General features: G+C 45.5%; 1 protein-coding gene across 4 annotated transcripts in view; it reads right to left on the bottom strand.

The window, feature by feature from the left end:
• The window catches only part of PANX1 (pannexin 1), a 50,397-nt gene extending 27,842 nt beyond the window's left edge, over positions 1-22,555 (bottom strand). For all 4 annotated transcript variants that reach the window (XR_003683559.2, XR_003683560.2, XR_003683561.2 and 1 more), the window contains exon 1: positions 19,815-22,555. Coding sequence is in view for 1 of the 4 variants with exons in the window: in XM_007122687.4 (XP_007122749.2) it covers positions 19,815-19,995 (181 nt within the window). In the remaining 3 variants the exon portion in view is untranslated. The remainder of the gene's footprint in view (positions 1-19,814) is intronic.
• Positions 22,556-25,284: the final 2,729 nt, after the last annotated feature.

The raw sequence follows: 25,284 nt of genomic DNA on the forward strand, positions 1-25,284 counted from the left end.
ATGTAAGTCCAGACACTATCAAACTCTTAGAGGAAAACATAGGCAGAACACTCTATGACATAAATCACAGCAAGATCCTTTTTGACCCATCTCCTAGAGAAATGGAAATAAAAACAAAAATAAGCAAATGGGACCTGATGAAACTTAAAAGCTTTTGCACAGCAAAGGATACCATAAACAAGACCAAAAGACAACCCTCAGAATGGGAGAAAATAGTTGCAAATGAAGCAACTGACAAAGGATTAATCTCCAAAATTTATAAGCAACTCATGCAGCTCAATAACAAAGAAACAAACAACCCAATCCAAAAATGGGCAGAAGACCTAAATAGACATTTCTCCAAAGAAGACATACAGATTGTTCCTCTTTTTTTGATAAGCTTTCTTTTCATTCTTCGCATTATTATCACCCAGTTGGTTAGGAGGGCCCACATCTGAAGGGCTGTGAGTTCTAAGCAAGTCCCCAGCGTCTTCTGACAAACATATGCATCCTCCCTCCCCGGGTGCTGTGTGGGAATAAGTTATCTGTGTTGCTTCTGCATTTAAATGCTACATGCAGCTGTGAGGGTAGCGCAGGAATCAGGCTTCCTGAGAAGTTAATGCAACTCACCAGAATCGCAAGTTTAACAAAACACCAATAGAAAGATCTAGTTAACTGCCTGGGAGGACATTAGAGGAATTTTCAAACGGAAGAGATTCTAGCCTGGTAACCAGCACCGTGAAGAGAGTGAAGGGGCAGCAGAATCAAGAAAAGGGAACCACCCCTTGCTGTGTACTCTGACCCCATTTTAAAAATGAGGAAAGTGAGCATCTCGTGACTAGTGGGTTACAGAGATGGGGTATCAACCCAGGTTACCATCTTTACCTTCCAAACACGAGGAAGAGGAGGCAAGAAAGCACAGGTTATTGAAGAAAGTTGGGTCAGAGAAGGTCAAAAGAGAAGGAGGGAGACAGGAAAGTTTCTTTGAACAAAACAGTAAGTCCTGGGCTTGCTGTTTCTGGGAGGCAGAAAGGGAACACAGCAGTCATTACTATCGATAGAATATTTTAAAAGTTTGCAAAATGTTTTTACTTTGCAAAACAAAAACTCAGTTCTATTTCACTTTAATGTAAATGATACACATACCATTCACACCTATATATATACACATACCCAGGGGATCCAGGTAGGTCATAATACAACCTGAGAAGCACTGAATTTGAAAGTTCTTGCTATATTTTAAGGTTGCCAAAAAAATGGAAAACAACTGTATTATAAACTCTCAAGTTCAATGGGAATAATCACATAGAAAGGGACCCTGATTGTGTGGTAGAGAAAGAGATGGGTAGTGGTCAGCGCTTAAAAATAAACATGAAATAGTAACAAGAGCTCATAAGGATGAAACAGGCCTGAATCTGTTTCAAGCACCTTCGACACCAACATAAGACCAAATGAAGTCTGTCCCAAAGGATCCCTTCTTGCCATATACTCAGAGAGCCCAACCCTGATAAAATAGAGTAAAATTCCAAGAATCTCAGGACTACTTCTCTCTCTAAAAAAGAAACAAATTCCTCCCCTTTCACCTCTCCTGGCGACTTCAAACCAACCTCTAGCTTCAAACACAAGCAAATAAATAAAGTCCCAAATGGTCCATTCTTGCCTTCACTTTTGCTTTGCGGGAACTGACCCCACGGCACAGGTGTTTTAAACCAGTGTGAAAATATATAAGTACTCTCTGTAGCCCAAACTGAAAAAGCTGAATTGGAATGATAGTTTTCTTTTCCTTTAAACCAAGTTGATTCATTCACCAGTTCTCTTTTTTTCCCACAGCTAAGCCTGGCTTTTAAAGACAACCCAACCAGAGCTAATATCTGCTCCTTGATAAGATGGGCATAATCTAGTGTTATCTTCTAAATGAGTCCCAAGAAGTCCTCAGATACTTCACTACCCATCCCAAGCAATAAACTGTTTGGCATTTCTGCACTAATAGTTTTCTGCTTCTGGGTCTACCAAATTAGACAAAGGCCCATCAGTGCACAATGCTGTCACATATGGAGGGGAATAACAGCCTGGACCACACGGTCCAGGATTTGTGACTACAGGGCAGACAGCCAAGGGAACATACAGTCAAGGTGGCGAGCCTCCGATGGAAACTGCAGGGCTCCTTTAATTCAGTCAAGAATGATGGCGTAAACAATATAATATTACACAGCCTGCTAAGCGCAAAAGTGGAAGTGAAAAGGGAGCTAGACAGAGACCGCAGCTTGAAGGAACCGTGAGGCCAGCACTATACCCAGAAGAACAGACTAGACAACGAAGCAGCAGTTTGAAGTGTCGCTTTGCTGAGGCAGAGAATCCAGTTCCTTAGTACAGCCAGACCGTCTAGACCACACAAAAGAAGAACTTATATTAATCCAATGTAAAAGCTGACAACTGTCCAGTGAATAAAGTTTCAATGACCTGGGTACCAGGGAAAAAAGATATGAGAACTTAATGTTCTAGTAAAGATGCAAAAAAAGTACTTTTTAAAAATTTTGATCATCTGAGATTAACTAGTTCAAACATACAGAAAATAATATAACAGATACCTAGGGGTTTAAAACAATATTGACATTTTGCTTTGTTTACCTCATCTCTTTTTAAAAATTAAACATTTTATTTTGAATTATTTTCAGACCTATAGAAAAGTTACAAGAATATTACAACGATATTCAGCTATAAAAAAGAAGGAAATCCTGCAATTTGTGTCAACATGGATGGACCTTGAGGGCATTATGTTTAGTGAAATAAATTAGACAGAGAAAGACAAATAGTTCTGATCTTATTTATATGTTTTATCTAATAGAACTGAACTGAGACAGAAAACAGATTGGTAGTTGACAGAGGCTAGGCATGGTGGGGTGAGGGAAATGGGTAAAGGTGGTCAAAAGGTAAAAACTTCCAGTTATAAGATATATAAATTAGCTGTATATAAATACAGCTAACCATACCGTATGGTATATTTGAAAGCTAAGCAAGTAGATCTTTAAAGTTCTCATCATAAGAAAAAAAATTGTAACTATTTGAGGTGATGATATTAATGAAATTTACTGTGGTGATCATTTCACAATAGATACATATATCAATTCATTATGTTGCACACCTTAAACTTATGCAATGTTATGTGTCAATTACAGCTCAATAAAACTGGAAAAAAAATTGTAAACATATAAAATACAGTATCACCATAAAAAATAATATTACAATGAAATACCACATTGTCAACATTTTGCCACACATCCTCCTTTTATATACATGTATGTATAATATATACCTTTTTTCTGAACCACTTGCAGAGATTATGACCCTTTCCTCTCAAAGTGTGTATCTTCTAAAATAAGATATTCTTACACAACCCAGTTCAATTACCAAATTAAAAGCAACAACAAAAAAACGAAAACACTACTGCTATCTATATTCAGATTTCCCGAACTATCCTTTACGGCAATTTTTTTTTTTCCTCTACTCAGGATCCAATCCCGCACCACACACAGTGCATGCAGATGTCATGTCTCTCTAGTCGCTTTATCCTGGGAGGGTTCCACAGCCCCTCTCTGTCATTCAAGACCCTAACGTGTGAAGAGCATTGGCCCTCTGTTTTGTGTGACACCCCTTCATTTGTGTTTGTTCATTGTTTCTCCATGCTCTGATCTAGGTTCTGCATTATTGGCAGGGATCCCAATAAGGGAAGGGTTGTTGGTCATCCACAGGACACCCCTGGAGGCGCCTGACAACAGTTTCCCCCATGACAGGTAATGTCACCTATGATGGTCACTTGGTTAAGGTGCCTTCTGCCAGGGCTCTGCTGTAAAAGTGACTTTTTCCCTTGAGAAATAAGTGGTCTATGGGGAGACGACCCTCCTAGACTGTAAGTATTCTGTTCCCCAACAAGCTTTCATCCAGTGGTGAATCAAATACTTCAACTGTGGCTGCAAAATGAAGATTTTCCAACTTTATTCTTCCCTCTACATTTATTAGCTGGCATTTTACTATAAAAAGGAACTTCAGGGCTTCCCTGGTGGTGCAGTAGTTGAGAATCCGCCTGCCGATGCAGGGGACACGGGTTCGTGCCCCGGTCCGGGAAGATCCCATATGCCGCGGAGCGGCTAGGCCCGTGAGCCTGCGCGTCTGGAGCCTGTGCTCCACAACGGGAGAGGCCACAGCAGTGAGAGGCCCGCATACCGCAAAAAAAAAAAAAAAAAAAAAAAAAAAGGAACTTCACCCTCCCCACATCTTTTTCTTTTTTAGCATAAACATGGACTCATGTAGTCTTTTGTTTTTCAATATTTTATAATCCGTTACTTTGATTTATTTTGATGCTTAAATTGTTTCAAACTAGCTCCTGTACCTAATATGCTCCCCTTGGTTTTGAGCACTTCCATACTTCCTGGCACAAAATGTTCTGGGCTTATCTTGTACTTTCCCTGCCCCAGCCCTACAATTGGCCATTTCTCCAATGAACCTTCAGTTCCTTTAGTTGGTAATTAAAAAAAAATTTTTTTTAATAAACTTATTTATTTAATTTTTGGCTGCACTGGGTCTTCGTTGTTGCGCGCGTGCTTTCTCTAGTTGTGGCGGGTGGGGGGCTACTCTTCGTTGCAGTGCACGGGCTTCTCATTGCAGTGGCTTATCTTGTTGTGGAGCACGGGCTCTAGGCTCGCCAGCTTCACTAGTTGCAGCACCCAGGCTCAGTAGTCGTGGCTCATAGGCTCTAGAGCGCAGGCTCAGTAGTTGTGGTGCATGGGCTTAGTTGCTCTGCAGCATGTGGGATCTTCCCAGACCAGGGCTCGAGCCCGTGTCCCGTGTCCCCTGCATTGGCAGGCGGATTCTTAACCACTGCGCCACCAGGGTAGTCCCAGTAATAAAATTTTAAAACAAAGATCTGGATGCTAGCTGTGCTCACTGCTACTGAGATGTCATTGCTCCCAGGCCCTTTCAACAGACACACAGGAAATCGATTTGTGTGTGTCTGTGAGTTTATGATGAGACTTCTAATTCCAATCCAACACCACTGGGATCTTCCTTGTCTTCCCTCATTCCATGTTTGTATCTTTCTCTCATTTAGACCCTTAGCTCCCAAATACATCAACATAGTTACTCATTGGCTCAATCCTAAAAATTCACACAAAATAATTTCAGAACTTTTAGGGACTTCCTTGGTGGCACAGTCATTAGGAATCCCCCTGCTAATGCAGGGGACACAGGTTCGATCTCTGGTCTGGGAAGATCCCACATGCTGCAGAGCAACTAAGCCCGTGCACCATGACTACTGGCCCGCACGCCACAACTACTGAAGCCCACACACTCTGGGCCCCGCGTGCTGCAACTACTGAAGCCCGCGCACCTAGAGCCTGTGCTCCACAACAAGAGAAGCTACCGCAACGAGAAGCCTGTGCACCACAACGAAGAGTAGCACCCCCCGCTGTAACTAGAGAAAGCCCGCACGCAGCAACGAAGACCCAATGCAGCCAAAAATATAAATAAATAATAATAATAATTTCAGAATTTTTAAAGCAAAGACATCTTCTGGTATTTATTTTAAAAGGTTCACTCTGGATGCTATGTCAAAAACTGGCCATTCAGGGTCAAGAACCGAAGTAGAGACCAGTCAGGAATCTATTGCAATAGTCCAAGTGACATAAAAAAGAATGAAATAATGCCATTTGCAGCGACATGGATGGACCTAGAGATTGTCATACTGAGTGAAGTAAGTCAGACAGAGAAAGACAAATATGATACTGCTTATATGTGGAATCTAAAAAATTTATAAAACAGAAGTAGAGTCACAGATGTAGAAAACAAATTTATGGTTACCAAGGGGGAAGGGGGGGAGGGATAAATTGGCAGACTGGGATTGACATATACACACTACTCTATATCAAATAGATAACTAATAAGAACCTACTGTATAGTACAGGGAACTCTACTCAGTACTCTGTAATGACCTATATGGGAACAGAATCTATATATCAAATATCTAACTAATAAGAACCTACTGTATAGTACAGGGAACTCTACTCAATACTCTGTAATGACCTATATGGGAATAGAATCGAAAAAAGAGTGTATATGTGTATATGCATAGCTGATTGATACTGCTTATATGTGGAATCTAAAAAATTTATAAAACAGAAGTAGAGTCACAGATGTAGAAAACAAATTTATGGTTACCAAGGGGGAAGGGGGGGAGGGATAAATTGGCAGACTGGGATTGACATATACACACTACTCTATATCAAATAGATAACTAATAAGAACCTACTGTATAGTACAGGGAACTCTACTCAGTACTCTGTAATGACCTATATGGGAACAGAATCTATATATCAAATATCTAACTAATAAGAACCTACTGTATAGTACAGGGAACTCTACTCAATACTCTGTAATGACCTATATGGGAATAGAATCGAAAAAAGAGTGTATATGTGTATATGCATAGCTGATTCACTTTGCTGTATAGCAGAAACTAACACAACATTGTAAATCAACTATACTCTAATAAGAATTAATTTTAAAATAATAAAAATAAAAATAATGATAACACAAATCAAAAAAAAATAGTCCAGGTGAGAGAGAGTATGAAGAAATAGTCACAGCACACGTCTGCCTGAAGTCTCTTCCATCACTCCTAGGTCCTAGCCTGGTCCAGGGCAAAGGTTTTGCTTCTGTGAAATGAAGATTAACAGATGAAAGGTAAAAAGGGAAATCAATACAAACATCTCTGCTATAATACAATTTGTGTATTTTTTTTAAAAAGTAGTATTCTGCAAAATCACTAAAATAACAGAGCTATGGAGTATACAGGATTGAGGCAGATCACTCAAAGTCTCTGCAGATTTTGTACCTAGAGCACTAATCAAACAGCAACAATCCTGATTAAAAACACAGTAGTGTGGGGCTTCCCTGGTGGCGCAGTGGTTGAGAGTCTACCTGCCGATGCAGGGGACGCAGGTTCGTGCCCCGGTCCGGGAGGATCCCACATGCCGCGGAGCGGCCGGGCCCGTGAGCCATGGCCGCTGGGCCTGTGCGACCGGAGCCTGTGCTCCGCAGCGGGAGAGGCCACAGCGGTGAGAGGCCCGAGTACCGCAAAACAAGCAAACAAACAAAAAACAAAACAGTAGTGTGATGAAGGGTGTGTAAGAAAGGCTGCTGAGTTATGCACCCAAGTAAAAAAGTGAAACACACAAAGACCAGACAGAACCGCCTGATAGCACCGCCAAAACAGGGCATTTGACCGTGTGCAGCCAAGAGGAAGAGCGTGGGGTTAATGCGCATCATGTGCGCCATATTCCTCTGAAGCTTGCTTCATCCAGATCTTCCTCCTTGGTGGCACAAATCATTCACATGCTGGAAAAAAAGTATATGAACCAACGTGACTCACACATGATACTGGTATTCTCTATATGCTAATCACATATAAGCTACTTTCCATCACAGAATCACCAGGAACAGATGTCATTTACTAAATACTACAATTAGATAGGAATTAGATGCTCTCACTCAATCGAATAAAAGAACCTGTGAACTAGTTATCATTTAGTGTCATTTGTCAGATGAGGAAACAGAGGCTCAGAGAGGTTAAGCAACTTCCAGAGGCAGACAGCTAATACTTGGTGTAGGTTCCATACAATCCCAAGTGTGTGGCCCTCCTCTTTCCCCAATATGATGACACCCTGAGAACAAGTGACCAGGGGAAAGAGAAGGTGGAGGCAGGGCGGAGTGGAGAAGGACAGGCGCTGTGGACAGCAAGGCCAGCCAGTAACACAAGCAGAGCAGGAAAGGGCCAGAGGCCTAATTTGTGTGAAACAACATGGAAGCCCAGTTAGGTGTGGGGAAGGGATTTTAGCCTAAAGGGAAAAAATCAGGTACATCTATAAGAAGAGGTTCTAGAATCTTTATTTCCTGAATATTGCTTTAAGATCCCATTATATCCAACAGTTATTAAGTTTTCTCTTTTACTTGCTAGCAAGTTACTTAACCTCTCTGAACCTAATTTTTCTTGTTTGCAAAACCTCATAGAATTCCTATAAGGATTAATGAAATATCTGCCACAGTGCAAGCAGATAGTAAGAACTCAATAAATGGTAGCTGTTTTTATTTCTATGCTTCAGGGGCACCATGGTAAGCACTGGAGATACAAAGATATACGGTTCCTTTGTCACATCCTGTATTATTTTCTTCAGTGCACTTATAATTATTTGAATTTCACCGTCCTTACTGGTTTACCTGTTTGTCTTATCTTCTATAAATCTTGAACATACGCATTGTGAAAGCAGGCCTTGGATAATCGGGATTTGAGATTTAATGGGGCCCCAGCCTGAAACTAGACCCAACTTTGTTAAGTCCTTTAGTATCACCTCTCCCTCAAAGTTGCCTTTTAAGAGCTAGATTTTGTAGTTCCTGCAACAAAGAAATCCTATTGTGTCGTAGAAGGCCTGGAGTGTCTAAATTTGGCATTTAATGGCACAGAGCCTTTGTGCCAGCAGCATACCAAAAAGAGCCAAGGACCTTGCTCTCCCCAAGGGCTGTTCCTTCTGTATCTCTCATGGTACAACAGAGCACAGCTGTTCTTCCGAAGGTATGCAGACCTCGATGGTGTTGCGCTCCACCCAAAAAGCATTTATCGGACGCGGTACCACGGGGGATTCAAAGACAAAGAAAGCGTGGTCCCTGTCCTCCAAGAGCTTGCAGTCCAGGAGGAGGCCAAGAATATGAACCACTAATGATAACAAACAAAAAAATTGCATAAGGTAGTGGCTGAGCCATGGCAGACGTTCATACTTGAAGGGAGGAGAGGAGAAAACCCAGGCTGGGAAAGAGCATGAGAAAGGCTTGGAGTCTTTAGGGTTCACCGCATATTACGAAGGGGAGCACACACTGTGCCTGGAACAGAGTCCAACTGGGAATCAGATAAGGGACATCCTGGGATGACATGCTGGGAAGTCTAGACTTGATGCTATGATAATGGCAAGGAGGTCTGGCAGGATGGGTGGGGGGACTGTGTTCTAATATCCTTAGGGCTGTAACTCATGCACCCACGGTCCTGAGGCCCTGCTGAGGCTGCAGTGCTGAACTGGGGATGGGGCTGGCCATGATTCTAACAGAGAAGGCACCCTCCCCAGCAAGAAAGCAAGGAGTGGGGAAGATGGTCCCGAGAGTGTGGAGGATGATCCCGTGGCAGCAGGGCCGAGACCCAGAACAAACCAGTAGCTTCTGTGCTGGGTACAAGCTCGTTCTGCTTTCAGTGCACTGTTCCTCATGCACAGGACAGGGAGAGGGCAGAGGACACAGCAGTGCCCGAGAATTCAGGCTTCAGAATCAAAGCTGCACTCCAGCTCTGCTCTGTGTGCCCTTGAGCACGTTATCTGGCCTCTATTGGCCTCAGTTCCTCATCTGTCAGAGTCATACAGTACTGGGGCGTGTTTAGCAGCTAACCTTTACTGAAAGGTTACTATGTCCCAGACATGGTTCTAGGGCTCATGTGTGTTAATGCATTTAATTCTCACCACCCTGTGAGATAGGTTTTACTATTACCCCATTTACTGATGAGGAAACTGGGGCACAGAGAAATTATGTAACTTGTCCAGTGTCTCACAGTGTATGTGTGATGCACCAGGATTGGAATCCAGGCAGTCTGTCTCCAAACTCACATCTTAACCAATATTCCACAGTCTCCCCAGAATTAAAATATACACCTGTTTTGAAGAATTTCTGTTGCGAAAAATATCATGCTAAAAGGACCTAGCACACAGGCAGTGTCAATATATGGTGGCTTCATGTGATAAAGGACTGTTATTAAAAATATACAAAGAATTCCTTGGATATAGAAGATGTGGTGTATATATACGTAATAGAATATTGCTCAGCCATAGAAAAGAATGAAATAATGTCATTTGCAGCAACATGGATGGACCTAGAGATTACCATACTGAGTGAAGTCAGACAGAGCAAGACAAATTTCATATATCACTTACATGTGGAATCTAAAAAAATGATACAAATGAACTTATCTATAAAACAGAAACAGACTCATACACAGAGAAAACAAACTTATGGTTACCAAAGGGGAGCACGGTGGGGTGGGGGGAGGATAAATGAGGAGTTTGGGATTAGCAGATACAAACTACTATATATATAATAGATAAACAACAAAGTCCTCCTGTATATTCAATATCTTGTAGTAAATTATAATGGAAAAGAATCTGAAAAATTATATATATATATATACATATATATACATAGCTGAATCACTTTGCTGTGCACCAGAAACTAACACGACATTGTAAATCAACTATCCCTCAAATAAAAAATACATATACAAAAAATTCTTAAAACTCAACAATAAGAAGCAAACAACTCAAAAAATGGGCCAAAGATCTTAACAGACACCTCACCCAAGAAGGTATGAAGATAGAAAATAAGCACATGAAGCAACAAGATACCAGTACACACCTATTAGAAGGGCCAAAATCTGGAACACGGACAACACCAAATGCTGGCGAGGATGTGGAGCAATAGGAACTCTCATTAACTGCTGGTCAGACTGCAAAATAGTCCAGCCACTTTGGCAGCTTCTTACAAAACTGAACATACTTTTTTTTTTTTTTTTTTTTTGCGGTACACGGGCCTCTCACTGTTGTGGCCTCTCCCGTTGCGGAGCACAGGTTCCGGACGCGCAGGCTCAGCGGCCGTGGCTCACGGGCCCAGCCGCTCCGCGGCATGTGGGATCTTCCCAGACCAGGGCACGAACCCGTGTCCCCTGCATCGGCAGGCGGATTCTCAACCACTGCGCCACCAGGGAAGCCCTGGCAGATGGATTCTTAACCACTGCGCCACCAGGGAAGCCCTGAACATACTTTTACAGCAGACGCGTTCCTTGGTATTTACCCAAAGGACCTGAAAACTCATGTCCACACAAAAACCTGCCCATGGATGTTTATTACAGCTTTGTTCGTAACTGCCAAAACCCGGAAGCAACCAAAGACGTCCTTTAGTAGGTGAATGGAAAAATAAACTGTGGTACATCCAGACAATGGAATATTATTCAGTGTTAAAAAGAAACAGGTACCAAGCCATGAAAAGACATGGAGGAATCTTAAATGCATGTTACTAAGTGAAAGAAGCCACTCTGAAAAGGCTACGTACTGCATAATTCCAACTGTATGATATTGTAGAAAAGGCAAAACTATAGAGACTGTAAAAAAGCCAGTGGTTGCCAAGGGTTATACAGGTGAGGGTTGAATAGGTAGAGCACAGAGGATTTTGAGGGCAGTGAAAATACTCCATATGATACCATAATGATGGATACATGTCATTACACACTTTTCCAAACCCACAGAATGTACGACTCTGGTGGGAAATGTTGATAACAGAGAAGGTTGTGCATGTGTGGGAGCAGGGAGTATATGGCAAATCTCTGTACCTTCCCCTCAATTTTGCTGTGAAACTAAAACTGCCCTAAAAAAGTAAAGTCTTAATGAAAACGTACGCGCGTGTGTGTGCACATACACACAGCAGCTATTAACATTGCTCCTAAGGACAGCAGGGGAAGGAAGGCGTTAGAAGCAACTTCCTAAGTGCAGAGGTGAGAGGCAAAATTTCCCTTTGGACACCAACCCCTCTGGCTGGTCACCTGCAGGGCCCCGGCCAGGCCCTTCCAGAGCTGCAGCTTCTCCCAGGCCCTCAGCGGACAGGGCTTCCTGCTGTGCCTGCCGATGAGGGCCAGCTGCTGGGGTCTACCCTGGACCAGGCTTCCACATGGACCCGGCCCACCCCTGCCAGGCACAGCCTTCCTCACAGTCCACTGCGCCAGGCCGGGCTTCCATGAGACCGTGGAGCCCCAGAGCAGAACCACTGAATGCGGCCAGCTTGGGGCCTTCCCAAATCAGCTCCGACATCCCGGAACAACGGGGAGGTATCGGGTGTGCCCGCAGAGCTCCCAGCAATAGCTCCCGATAAACTTTTATAAACTATCTGCCCCATACAAAGCACCATGGTGGAGTCCAAGACACATATAACAGTCCCTGTCCTCCAAGGGCACAGAGTTAGTAAGCCTTAACTTAACCGTGACAGCCCCTAACTAGTCTCTCCACATCTCCATTCCCATCTCCACAAAGTATCTGGGGTGAGATTTTCAAATGTGTATCTGATTATGTCATTTATAACTAAAAGCCCTCCGACTGCTCTGGATAAACCCTAAAATCCAAATTCCCATGAGGCCCTCCACGATCGGATCCTTGCCCAGCTCTCGAATCTATACCACTCACCCTTCCCCCCTGCTCAGCAGGCCCCAGAAACACTGACCCTTTTCCATTCTCCAAGAAATCATGTCTGTCACTTCCTCAGAAAGCCATTTCAATGCCCCCGACTGGGCGAAGCTCCTGCAATGGCACTTGTCTCAAAGCACTTATCACAGCCAGAACGCTGTAATTATTGGGGAGCTGTCTCTCCTGCCAGGCTGAAAGCTCCCGGACAATGTCTGTCTCCTTCACTGATAGATCCTAGAACACAGAGCAGTGCTCAGTGAATAAGTGACATGAATGAGGATGTGAATGAACGGACACAAAACGTAAGAAAGAATAATTACAGTAAGGCGAGGCATGAACCACTGCCAGAATCAGAAAGGTACTGGAGTGCACATAATAACTAATTTTAGTCCAACGTCCTCATGTTACAAAGGATGAAACTGAGTCAAGGTGAGACGCCTTCCGGTCACATATGCTCCACACAGCTGTTCCTTTCTGGTAAGCAAGAAGTGCCGGAAGAGTGTTCCTTCAATTCTCCAAAGTGCATCATTTTTCTGTTCTGGAATTCACTTCAATGTGTGCAAAACAGAAACACGGAGAACATAAGGGCTTAAAATGTTTATAGAGACTCAAAAGGAATAAAGCCTTATTAAGAAGAAGGTCAAGACCATCAGTCCCTGGACTCTCCTCTCTCCAAGGAACACAGGGGAAGGGAAGGTGGGCAAGTCACAGTTATGGTCACCCAGACTCATCTGAGCTGAGCCTCCAGTGCCTGTCTGAATAGCACCTGAATCTGCACGATCCCTGGAGAGAAGCGTGAGGCCTCTGTCTCAGCTTTGTTGGCTGCTCATAATACTGCAAATTACCTTCAGATTGTAGAAGCTTATGTCACTAGTTTGAGTCAACCAACATGTATTGAATACAAACCATGTGTCAGGTTCTTTCCACGTATTATCTTGTTTAACAGCATCATTATCTGTTTTGCAAAAGAAAACCTGATCAGAGAGGAGAGGTGAACCTTGCCAAGAAAGGGTACAGCTGAATAAGCACTTCTCTTTCTGAAAAGTCACCTTTCCACACTGCAGTGACTATGCTTTTTGAAAACTGAGAACCCACATTTGATCATCAAACGTGGAGTAGATGTTAATATTAAAAAAAAGATTTTGTAAAGACATCTTTATATTTCCTAAAAAATAGTATTTGCTAGTTTTGCTACTTAATTAAATTTAAACAGGAAACAGAGGGGTCAGAAGGGAAACAACTTATTTTTTTAACCTTTTAGCTTAAAAAAAAAAAGATAAAAAGAGACTGTGGAAGGGTAGAAGAGGGAGGGAAATATTTTATAAGCTAATGATAACCAGCTGAGACCTGACAGTCTCTAGGATCAAATACTCCAGGCCAAAAGGCAATGGTAATTAGCCTGGAGGCAATAAGCAGCCTCCAGAAACTGCCAGGTGTCAGAGAAAGAGCCCAGAACTATGTTTTGTGAAATCCCAGTGCATACAGGGAACTACAGGCTGGAACAGTGAGATGCCATTTCTTTCTCTCTTTTTTTTAAATCAGACAAAACAGACTTTTTTTATGTGTAGTTTAAAAATTTTTTTGAATTTTTCTTTTTAATCGAAGTCATGGTGATGTACAAGATGCCATTTCCATCATGAGAATGGCAAACTGAAAACTCTGAAAATATTAGGTAGCAGTAAAGAAGTGAGGAAAGGGCTGCTCCCTACATGATGACAGGAGTGTAAACCGTGTTCTGAAGGGCAACTGGCAGTGCCTTTTGAACGTGAAACGTGCACACCTCGTGTGCTTCTAACTGCAAACGCCACTCTCCAGTTTGACCCCAGAGAATGGTTCTCAAAGGAGGATCCGGGGGGCTTCCCTGGTGGCGCAGTGGTTGTGCGTCCGCCTGCCGATGCAGGTGAACCGGGGCGTACAGCAAAAAAAAAAAAAAAAAAAAAAAAGAGGATCCGGAAACTGAGACTCTTCCAGGAGGTTCATGATGTGAACCCTCTTTTCACAATATTATTAAGCTGTTATCTGCCTTCTCATTCTCATTCTCTTGTGAGTATGTACAGCAGGGTTTCCAGAGCCTACTGACGTGGGATATCACTGCACAATGAATGAGAAGCTGCAAAATCGGAAAACGATGCCACTCTTCTTTGATTTTGTAATTAGATTTATACAATTTGTTGAAATACTGAGATCTTTATAGCTTAGAGGTTTATGTTCAGGAGTGTTCCTCACAATGCTATTTATATTAGCAAAAAAATTTGTAAATGGGCTCCGTTTCAATACAACTATTCGACATTTAATTTGGTAGCCAACAAAAAGCAAGTGTGTAAGATTTAAGAACGAGGCAAAATGACCCGAAATGGAGTTTGGTTTTTAAAAAGTAGAATACAAGTTGTCAGCTATGTATACATAATAAAGTCTGGGGGAAAACACACCAAGATTTAACAGTGGTTATCTCAGTGTTATAACGGTGGTGGAATTACAGATCTTTTCTCTTCTACATTTCTCATATTTTCTACAGTCAACCATATCTTTTTAATCAGATAAATATACACATACACAAATGGCTTTTGAGAAAAAGGAGTACAAGCTTTAGAGAGGATGATTAAATAAATGAGAAGAATCTCCCTTTGCTGCCATACACCTTGCGCCCCACAGAGAGCCAGGCTCACCTCGGTGCCTTCTCCCCTGGAAACCAGTGGCCCCAGTTGCCCTTGGTAACCCCAAAGCACGGCAGCTGTGTCCAACTCACTCAGCCAGGGTACAATGCTCCCAAACTGCCTCCCCTCCCCCACTCTGGACTAAACTCACTGCCTCAGTTAAGGGTTTGAGAAGAAAGCAATCCAAGGAAGCAATGTGCAGACGAAGGGTGGGTGTTTGCATGGCTTTGAAAAGGATGTTTCTAATCCAAACCCAGAATCTGCAAAGATTTCAAGACATATGTTCAGTTTCTGCTAAGGGTGGGAGTTTCATCTATTTTGAAATAATAGGGTTTTTCCCACAACTTCATTTTCTTTTCTTTTTTTCTGTGGGGTGGGGGGAAGAGAAAGGGATTAGTAAATAATTAAAAACAGATCTTCGAATTCACTGGGTCTTTCAAAGTCAGGCAACAGTGCGTACACTGAAACAGAACAAATGCTATTTGGGTAAATTCTAGCATATTTTTAAAATCGATCTCATCGTTAACTAAATGTTTGCTTATTATCTGTCAGTTCACATTCTACGCTCTATTACTGTTACTCTAGTCAGCTCCAATGACATTATACAGAGTTTTCAAATATTTTTGATGGTACTTCTTTTAAGACGAACTCTTTCAAGATACCTAAAATCCCATCTATAGACAACAGAATAACTAACACTCAGGATCCCAAAATGCTAAATTCCTACCGCTATCCTTGATGATTCCATTCATCTCCACACTCTATTGAATGCCTACTATGTATCAAGTTTTGTGCTGGAAGCTACAGACAGAGCAGTCAACCTGAAAGAGGATAGATGGTCCCTGTCCCTGATGAACTTACAGGCCGGTGGCGAGACAGTATTCAACAAATAATTATGCAAATAATTACCTAACTGCAACTTGTGATAAGTGCTTGGAAGGAAATGTAGTGTGCTACGAGGACACATCAGAAAGTCCATGGCAAGTTGCAATCTTACCCCTGAAAGAGGCTATTTCTTTCTTAAAACCAGGAGCACATCAAAATCCCCCTCCACGCGTCTGACAGCATCACATTCAGAGGGAGATGGAGCTGGAGGGTATACAAGGCAGCATTTTCTTCTCCTTACTTGAAATAAGAACTCAGGAATGCAAAACTATCCTGGAAAATGACTTCATCCTTCTGGAAACCGATACTGGTCTCTCCTCCTTTCCTTTCCATGCTGGGAGGAGGGGAGTCGTTACAAAGATTTATGTACCAACAAGCCTGATGTGTAACGGTGGAAAATTCGGAAGAACCTAAATGTACATCACGAGGGGAGTGCCTGGTTGAACTATGATGAGAACATTCCACGCTATGGAAGATCTGCCTGCCTATTAAAAAAACAGTGAGGTGACACCTCTGTACTGACACAGAAGGCTTTCCACACCTTTCCACACAGTGTGCTTTCCATACTAAGCAGGAAAATGCAAACCACTATGATGTGACTCAGTTTGGTTAAAAAAATGCGTATACGTTATACTAATGCAGAGAAAGGGGATTTTACGGCTGTCCAAAGTGTCCACGGTGTTCACCTCTAACACATAGTAAAGGAGGTTTATGAATCCTTTACCATGAGAAGGTATTTAGGTTCTATCTGTACAATAAAATACCAAAAAAAAAAATTAACAAAGAAAAGCATGTATGTATCAGTAGCCTCTCTGGATAGCAGGCATCTTTCTGGAAAGGGACCAGGAGGCTCCCTTGGTGCTTTGGCTTTAAATGTGAGCTGAGGATGTGCTGTTTTGGGACCTTTGCCCTGAGACCCTAAGTATTAGCCCACTCTCTTTTTTTTTTGCGGTACGCGGGCCTCTCACTGTTGTGGCCTCTCCCGTTGCAGAGCACAGGCTCGGGACGCGCAGGCTCAGCGGCCACGGCTCACGGGCCCAGCCGCTCCGCGGCATGTGGGATCTTCCCGGACCGGGGCACGAACCCGCGTCCCCTGCATCGGCAGGTGGACTCTCAACCACTGCGCCAGCAGGGAAGCCCTAGCCCATTCTTATAGACACCCCTGAAAAGAAGAATCAGCTTTGCCACCTGGTACATGCTGAAGGGTAGCCTGAACACATTACCCAAGATGTGCCCACAATCAGCCATGACAGAGTAGATGACTTAAGCCACCTGGCTGCTGACTCAGTTGGAGGAAACACGAGGGGAACTAGGAACCAGCAGCATTGGAAGCAGCTGCAGCTCTCTCTGTCCCCTGGCTCACTGGGAATGGCCCAGCGCCTGCCCTGTAATGACAGCAGCAGAGCAGAGCTAACCCCAAGGGATCAAGTGCCTCTGTCCAGAACTACAGCTGCCTGCTGGGAGGGCAGCAGGGAGAGAAGGCTCCCTGGGCGGACCAGACGCCCTTCCCCAGGGGTCCAGTGGCTGCCCCTGCTGCTCATCTGGTCCAGCCACCCTGTCGCCGGGCATGAAGCATCCTGGTGGGACGTCTCCTAAGACACCAGGCTAGGGCACCAGAGAGTCAAAGCAGTCCCTGAGGGAGGACATCTTGGTCCCATATCCTGAGTAGCCCTAAGCCGAGGGTACTGCTGACCCATCAAAAGACCCCAAGAACAAGAATCCCATTCAGAGTCTGGTCTGTTGAAAAGTAGCATGCTTAGGGAATTAGTTTCTTCAACGATTTAGATAAATACTCCTAGAATTTCAGAGCTTGAAGGCCATGTAGCCTAATTATGGTTGTATTCTACACAGAGTTGTCACTCAGCTATTTCCTAAACTAACTCACTTACTCTCTTTCGATATAGATACAGATATAAATATAAATATAGATATACCTCCAGGTGAAAGGGGCTGCACCTCTAGAGGCATCTGGGGACAGGTGTGGTAGAAATGAAGGTCCTTCTCTGGCACAGAACTCTGACCTCCTGCACCTACCATCTGGCAACAGTCATGTGTTCTATGGAGCCATATGGAATGACACTCATCCACCTTCCACTGAGTCTTTCAACATTTCAAACACAGATTCTTCCTTGCCATAAAAATACTGCGAAAGGAAATTACTGCAAAAGGAAATTTGAGGTACTTGCAATACAACCTATGCTTATAAGTCAAGTGGGGCAGCTGAACGGGGTTCATCATGAACAGTAACCAGTCCTCCCTCCTGGCATCAGATGGCTGCTCCTCCACGACAGGGTCCATGTCTCCCTGACTCCTGGGTCCTCAGTGCCCAGCACTGGGTCCAGCCCACAGCTGGTACTCAAGAAACATTTGCTGAAGGGAAAGATTATCTCCAGGACCCATGCTACTTGGTGGTTTTCCTTCCAACCGGAAGCCTCAACTCCTGGCCATCTGGAAGGCGGAGGGAAAGCCTTGACTATCTATGCCTGCCCAATGCCAAGGAAAACGGAAGACTACCTTCCAAAATGAATTTGGCGACTTCCTGCCAAGTTGAACAACTTAGTGGTGTGGATCACAAAATCAAGCTCACTGTAACCTTTTTCCAACCAACTCTTCCCTCAACTTCACCATTTCCATCAATATCATTCTCCAACCACAAAGGCCTACAGCCTTTCTGATATCTCTGATCAGTCTCGGCCCTTTGTGGCCAATGAAAAGCTAGGAGCCCAAGAGTGGACTATTACTCCTTGATCTTGGAAATTTCCCGTCCTTTCCCTTCTAGTCTCGGCGCCCACCCTCGCACAAGACCTCAACTGATGCCTCATCTTTATGGCATCCTCCCTAGCTCCAACTCCCCTCCTTCACAGACCCTACATGTACCCTCAGGCTATTACTTATTAAGGGCTGTTTTCAACCAGTCCAGCCTCTGCTCAAATAATAACTTTGCACTTTTTAAACCATCAAGTCTGTACTCCTCTGTTCTCACTAACCCAGGCCCATATTCAGTCTCATATTCCAGGAGCCCCGACTAATCCTCCTGCCTCGGTTAGGACACTCCTCGCTGTTTCTCTCTTTCCAGGAACGCATACCATTCCTCTGACATCCCAAAATCTTGGCAAAGGTCTCACCTCTGCTTATCCAAATCCCACCCACGGGCAGGCGCTCAGGGCCAGCCCAATCTTTCACATAAGCTTTCCCCACTGTCCAGCCCCACCGGCCTCCTTCCCCACAGAGCTGTGTCTAGCCTCATACGCTGCCTTCCTCTTGACTCATAAACACTCTCTCCTGCGCTCAAAGTCAGAAGAGATGATGAGGAAGACCAGCTGCTTATTAGCCACGTGATCCTGACCAAACCACCAGACTTTCAGAATCTCACAGAACTGTTATTAGGATAAAGGAGAGTTTACAAGAAGGGGACTCGTTCATCTCACATTCAAAATAAGGCCGTCCAGGTAGAGGATTTATCCCTTGTAATACTGGCCAAGAGCAATTATTTCCCATCATTCACAACCCTGCAGAGCTAAAGTCTCTGTACACATCAACTAAATGTAAGATAAGGGAGAAAGCACTTTTCATGGGCTACTTTTCTTCACGTCCTCCGTTTAACCACTCGGGAGCTTCTCCGATACAAATTTTGGGTGACTGCAGAAATGTGTAGGAGTTAAAAGAGAGGCAAATCTGGTGACAACGGCGCCGGTCTTAAGAGTGGGACTTGAACACTAAGCCAGAGTCGGGAATCAGTGGGCAGCAGGGAACAGAAATGGGCAGCAGGGATGCGAGAAGGGTCCACAGCAGGGGGGAAAAAGGGAGCACGCGAACAAAGAATGCTTCAGCCCATCAACTCGGGCTACCTTCCTTCCCAACGTGCACGCCCATGACAACGGCGGGCACCGCCAGGGACGCGCGGTAAAAATCACTTCTCGCCAGAGACCCGGGCACCTCTGATAACGCCGGCCCAGCCCGCCCCGGTGCCGCTGTCCCCGGGCCTTACCAATCGAGATTTCCTGTGCGAAGGCCAGCGAGATGAGCAGCAGCGGCAACCCCACGGCGATGCACGTGACCATCTTGTCCACGGCCAGCTCCAGCCGCAGCCCCTTGAACTTGGGCTCCGAGGGCTCCTTCAGCAAAAAGTCTGAGAAGACGTACTCGGTGGCCAGGTGAGCAATGGCCATGGCTGCGGCGCACCGGGCTGGGCCAGGAAGGCTCACAAGGCGAGGCCCGGGTACCGCCGGCGTCGGGAGGGCGGCGGGGCGCCTTCACCCGGTCACTGACCGGGCCCGCGACTTTCGCTTTCCCTTTGCCGGCTCCCCAGTTGCTTCCACATCCCACTGGTCTTTGTATCTCGAAGCGCCGCAGCTGTCTTCTCTGGGGGCCTGGCCTGGCGGGTCCCGGGACTGCTCCGGGCGCACGGGATCGCGCCTGCTTCTCCGCCGCGGGCCTGGGGCAGAGCCGCACCCGCAGGTCCCCGGGATGCGCGCGCCCTAGGGCGCGAGACCCAACCGCGGAACAAAGCGCTAGCCTCGCCGCGGCTCCGCCGCTGCGCCCTGGCGACCAGCCCGTGCGCAGTCGGCCAGCTCCGCTGCGCTCTTCCGGAACCTCGGAGGAGCCGGAGTACTGAGGGGCTTGGAGTTTCCGGAAGCTGAGGCGACGCGGGGCGGGTGGGCGCGGCAGCATCCCGCGACTCTGCGATCCACCCCCAGCAAAGGGAGCTTCCCGGCGAGCGGTACCTCGTCAAATGCTCGCGCCTCTCCCAACCTCGTTCTCTCCACTTCCTGGCACCGGGGATTTTTGAAATCATTTCTGAAAGCGACCTGTTACCCTGTGGACAGGATGGCCCCCTTTTACGCCTCACCTCCCAACATTTCTACATGGCTGAATCAGGTTAAAAGGAGGTGCGAACGCTTCAAAGAGCAATGGGGCCCTAAAAGGCTATCGAGCGGGTTAGACCAAGCCGGTGCGGAAGAGGGAACGCTGGACTCTTCCAGAAGCACTGCGGGACAGGGAGGCGCGGGGTCAGTGGTGGTGAGCCCTGCGTCTGACTAGGTCTCAGGTGTCTGTGCTTGGCCTCCTGCTTTCCCCGTGGGAGCCTCGGTCTGGGAGCCAGCAGCGGGTGTCTGCGGGAAGCGGGTGTTGGGGGAGAGCTACTTCTGAACCACTTTCAGGTAGTGGATGCTGAGAAATAGTCAAGAGACGCTCTAATCAGCAACATTTGGGGGCAGACAGGACCTTTGAACGTGAGGGCTCCTTGGGGCTGGGCTGCCTTTTCTGCTCTTTGTACATGGGCAGGTCCGTGCACGCAAGCCTCTTCTTTGTGCCCTCAACTGCCATATGTACATCTCCACCCTGCCCTGCCCTCTGAGCCCTCATCCAGTGGCCAACACGACTCTCCACTTAGATGACTCACAGGACCGGGACCACACAATGGCCAGGACCGCAGTCCTTATCCTCATCTCAACCTGAACTCCAGTCTTCCCCATCTTGCTCAATGCACCACCATCCACTGGTATGCCCAAAGCAGAAAGCTGGAGTGCCCCGTGTAACACTGCAATCTCTCCCCGGGTGCCATAACCAATTTCCAAATCCTGCGGCTTCTCTCTCCTAAATGTAGAAAATCTCATAGTTTTTCTCCACCTGCGCTGCCAACGCTCCTTGCAGCCATCCTCTCTCCTAACTGCATACAGGTTATGTATCCTGCAGGCCCGCAAGCCATTCTCCCCCATGGCTGCCAGAGGGAGCTTTTTTTTTTTAAAAAAAAAAATTTATTTATTTAATTTATTTATTTTTGGCTGTGCTGGGTCTTCGTTGCTGCATGCGGGCTTTCTCTAGTTGCGGCGAGCAGGGGCTACTCTTCATTGAGGTGCGTAGGCAGTGGCTTCTCATTGCAGAGCACGGGCTCTAGGCACGTGGGCTTCAGTAGTTGTGGCACGCGGGTTCAGTAGTTATGGCTCGTGGGCTCTAGAGCGCAGGCTCTGTACTTGTGGCACCCGGGCTTAGTTGCTCCGCAGCATGTGGGATCTTCCCAGACCAGGGCTCGAACCCGTGTCCCTTGCATTGGCAGGCGGATTCTTAACCACTGCGCCACCAGGGAAGCCCCAGAGAGAGCTTTTAAAAGCTCCCATCTGATCCTTTCTCTCCCCTACTTAAAGTGTACATTGTTTTTAGGATAAAATCCAAATTTCTTAACATGGCCACTGCCTGCCTTACCAGCTTCACTACTTTCCCGTCAGTTCTTCAAGTTAGCCAGCCCCATGCCTCCTCCAGACCTTCCCCTGCCCAGAACACTTCCACGGTAGCCTCTTCGCCTGGCCAACTCAGATTCACCCTCCTGATCTCTACTGGATGTCACTTCCCAGGAGAGTCTTCCCTGATAATGCTAAACTAGATTAGGTCCCTTTGTTAAATATTCTTGTAATAATAGCTGTCGGCCTTGGGAAAGTTACTTGCCCCTCCTGTACCTCAGTTTTTTCATCTGTAAAGTGTTTATACTGCTTAGGATTGAGATAAAGATGAAAAGAGTTAATATATGTAAAGTGCCTAGGACATTGCCCGGCAATTGATGAGTGCTATGTAAATGTTATCCATTAGTGTTGCCCTCTATTTTTCCTTCTTAATGAAAATCACAGTTATAATTCAACAAATATGTGTTTGTCCATTTATTTAACGTTTGTCTCCCCCTTTATATGGTAAGCTTCATGAGGGCAGGTCCTCACCCGTGTATACCAGCCACTCTCATCTCCAGCACTTAGCACAAATGCCTGACACATAGTAGGTATTTTAATAAAGGTTTATTAAATGAAGGAATCTGAAAATCTTTCACTTTGAAAATTGTTTAAAAACAGGTGGCCCAACTTACACTCATTTTGCCATACATTCAAGGCATGTATTAGAGGGTAGTGATGGGCCAGGTCGGGGCTCGATGAATGGGGAAGCAAAGATGAAGTGACGCATTCCATTTCCTTAAAGATCTCATGGCTTAGTAAGAGAAATAAGGTATGTGCACAATTAACTATGATACAAGTTAGAAAGTGTAAGTAATATTGAGAAATGTGGGGTGTGCATAAAAAGATGGGGCCTGGTGGGATGCATCCGTTTGTGGCAGGCAGAGCTGGCACAGGAACTTTCTAGGAGGGAGTGAAAGCATGGATGCCTTGCCCCTTCTCTCCTTGTCAGAATCTACATATCCAACAGGCTCCCATGTCCCTTCTTCCGGATGCCTTCCAGGATCCCCCAGTTGTGATGAATCATTCTCTCCCTTATCCCTTTCTTCTATTCTAACATTTAGCTCATTTTGCCTTGAGTGATGGTTGATTGCATGTCTGCTTTCTCATTAGATATCACATTCCTCTGAGGATCTGGATGGAATCCCACCAATTTTGTCAGTTACCCTCAGCCCTGGCAGAGTTTTTCAAATTTAGCAGGAAGTCATTCCACCTGTGTTGAATTTACAACAGAGGCCAGAAAGAGAACTTGTTAGGAAATGGGAAGTGGAGACCTCGGACACTGGTATAGGGAAGAGGAAGGTGAGGGAGACAAAAGTGAAGGGGTTGGGGCCAGAGGAGGTAGTCTGGAATTTTTTTTTTTTTTTTCCAGTAGGCATTAGGGAGGTTTTGGGCGGGAGTAATATACAGAGAGCTGTGCTTAAAAAAGATAAGTCTTCCAGCCACATGTAGAGTGGATTGAAATGCAGAGTGGAGGTGGAGAGGCCAGGTAAGAGGCTGCTGAGATTTTGCACATGAGAAGTAATCAGAGCCCAAACTGGCACCTTGTCTTTGAGAACAGACATGAATGGCACAGAAAAGAGTGGTGGTACGCCCCCAGCCTCCTGTCCGCATGCTGTGGGGCTCAGCACCTCTCCCACCCGGTGTCCCAGACGGCATCGTCGGGGCACTGGCTGGGCAGGGCCTGATCATGACCCTACTGGAGCCCCTGGCCAGAAAGGCCCGGAGCCGCCCCTCTCCCCTACATCAGGTGCTCAGCTGCGAGAAGAAGAATTTATTTTTTTAGTTGATTTTGTCTTGGGCCTGGGATGCTGGCCTGTGAGGGGCCTGGGGGGGTGGCAGGACAACTCAGGAGGGAGCTGGGGGTGGTGGTGAGATAGCCCTGGGACCTGGGACCCTTTGCTGCAGTGCTGCAAAGCTTGCATGTGGACACACCTCTCCTCAAGCTACAAAATACAAAGAAACTCTATGGGACTAAAAATAACTGTGTGCATGCACAGTTGAGGCAAATTCTGGACCAAAAGATACAAAAGACAAAAACAATTCAACTGCCACTTCTGAAGAGCGGGGAGCAAAAACAGGGTGTTGAGAGCAAAAACAGGGTGTTGAGGCATGTGCGCATGCCTCCTGCACACAGCACCACCTAAGGGGTGGGCAAAGCACCCAAGCCACCCCTCTGGCCTGACCCCTGGACACACCCCTACCCTCACCCCATATAACGAGCAAGCAAGCAAGGGAACCTGTGGTTTGTTCTCACTTCCCCCTGCTACAGCAGGGGCCCCAATAAAGCCTTCCTGAATTTCTTGTCTAGCCTCTAGTCAATTTCTATTGATTGGGGAAGGCCAAGAACCCTGGTCGGTATCAGTGGAATAACCAGGTCTCCTCCAGGCCAACCCCGCCCCCCGCCCCCAGGGCCCGGGCCGGCGCTGGGCGGGGCTGTCCCCATTACCTCAGCCATGGTGATAACATGACCGTATTAACAAGGTAGCACTGAGCATATCAATAAAGATTATTTTGATTTAAAAAAAAAAGAGTGGTGGTTAAGGGAGCTATTTTTCCTACTGCAAAAATCAGATCAAATAATCCAATGTGTGCCAAGTTTATCTGGCAGGAAATGAGAAAGTAAGGGCCTGGGTTCAACTGGACTGGCCACTTACTTGCTATGTGACCAAGGGTATATCACTGAGAATCTATAAGTCTCAATGTCCTAACTTGCCAAATAAGGGTAAGACCACCTACCTCATTGGGTTGTTCTAAGGATTACATGGGATCATATATGTAACAGTGCCTGCCACATCATGGGCACTTAGATTTGTTTTTTTTAACATCTTTATTGGAGTATAATTGCTTTACAATGGTGTGTTAGTTTCTGCTGTATAACAAAGTGAATCAGTTATACTATACATATGTCCCCATATCTATTACCGCTTGCGTCTCCCTCCCACCCTCCCTATCCCACCCCTCTAGGTGGTCGCAAAGCACCGAGCTGATCTCCCTGTGCTATGCGGCTGCTTCCCACTAGCTATCTATTTTACGTTTGGTAGTGTATATATGTCCATGCCACTCTATCACGTCCTCCCAGCTTACCCTTCCCCCTCCCCGGGGCACTTAGCTTTTCATAGCTGTCACTACCAATCTCAGGAGTTTAAGGTGTCACATGAGAGTATGTATAATGTTGCTTTTTTAAAAAATAGACTTTAATTTTTAGAACAGTTTCAGATTTACAGAAAAATTGAGTAGATG

Source organism: Physeter macrocephalus, chromosome 16, assembly GCF_002837175.3.
Source record: "Physeter macrocephalus isolate SW-GA chromosome 16, ASM283717v5, whole genome shotgun sequence".
Classification (NCBI taxonomy): Eukaryota; Metazoa; Chordata; class Mammalia; order Artiodactyla; family Physeteridae; genus Physeter; species Physeter macrocephalus.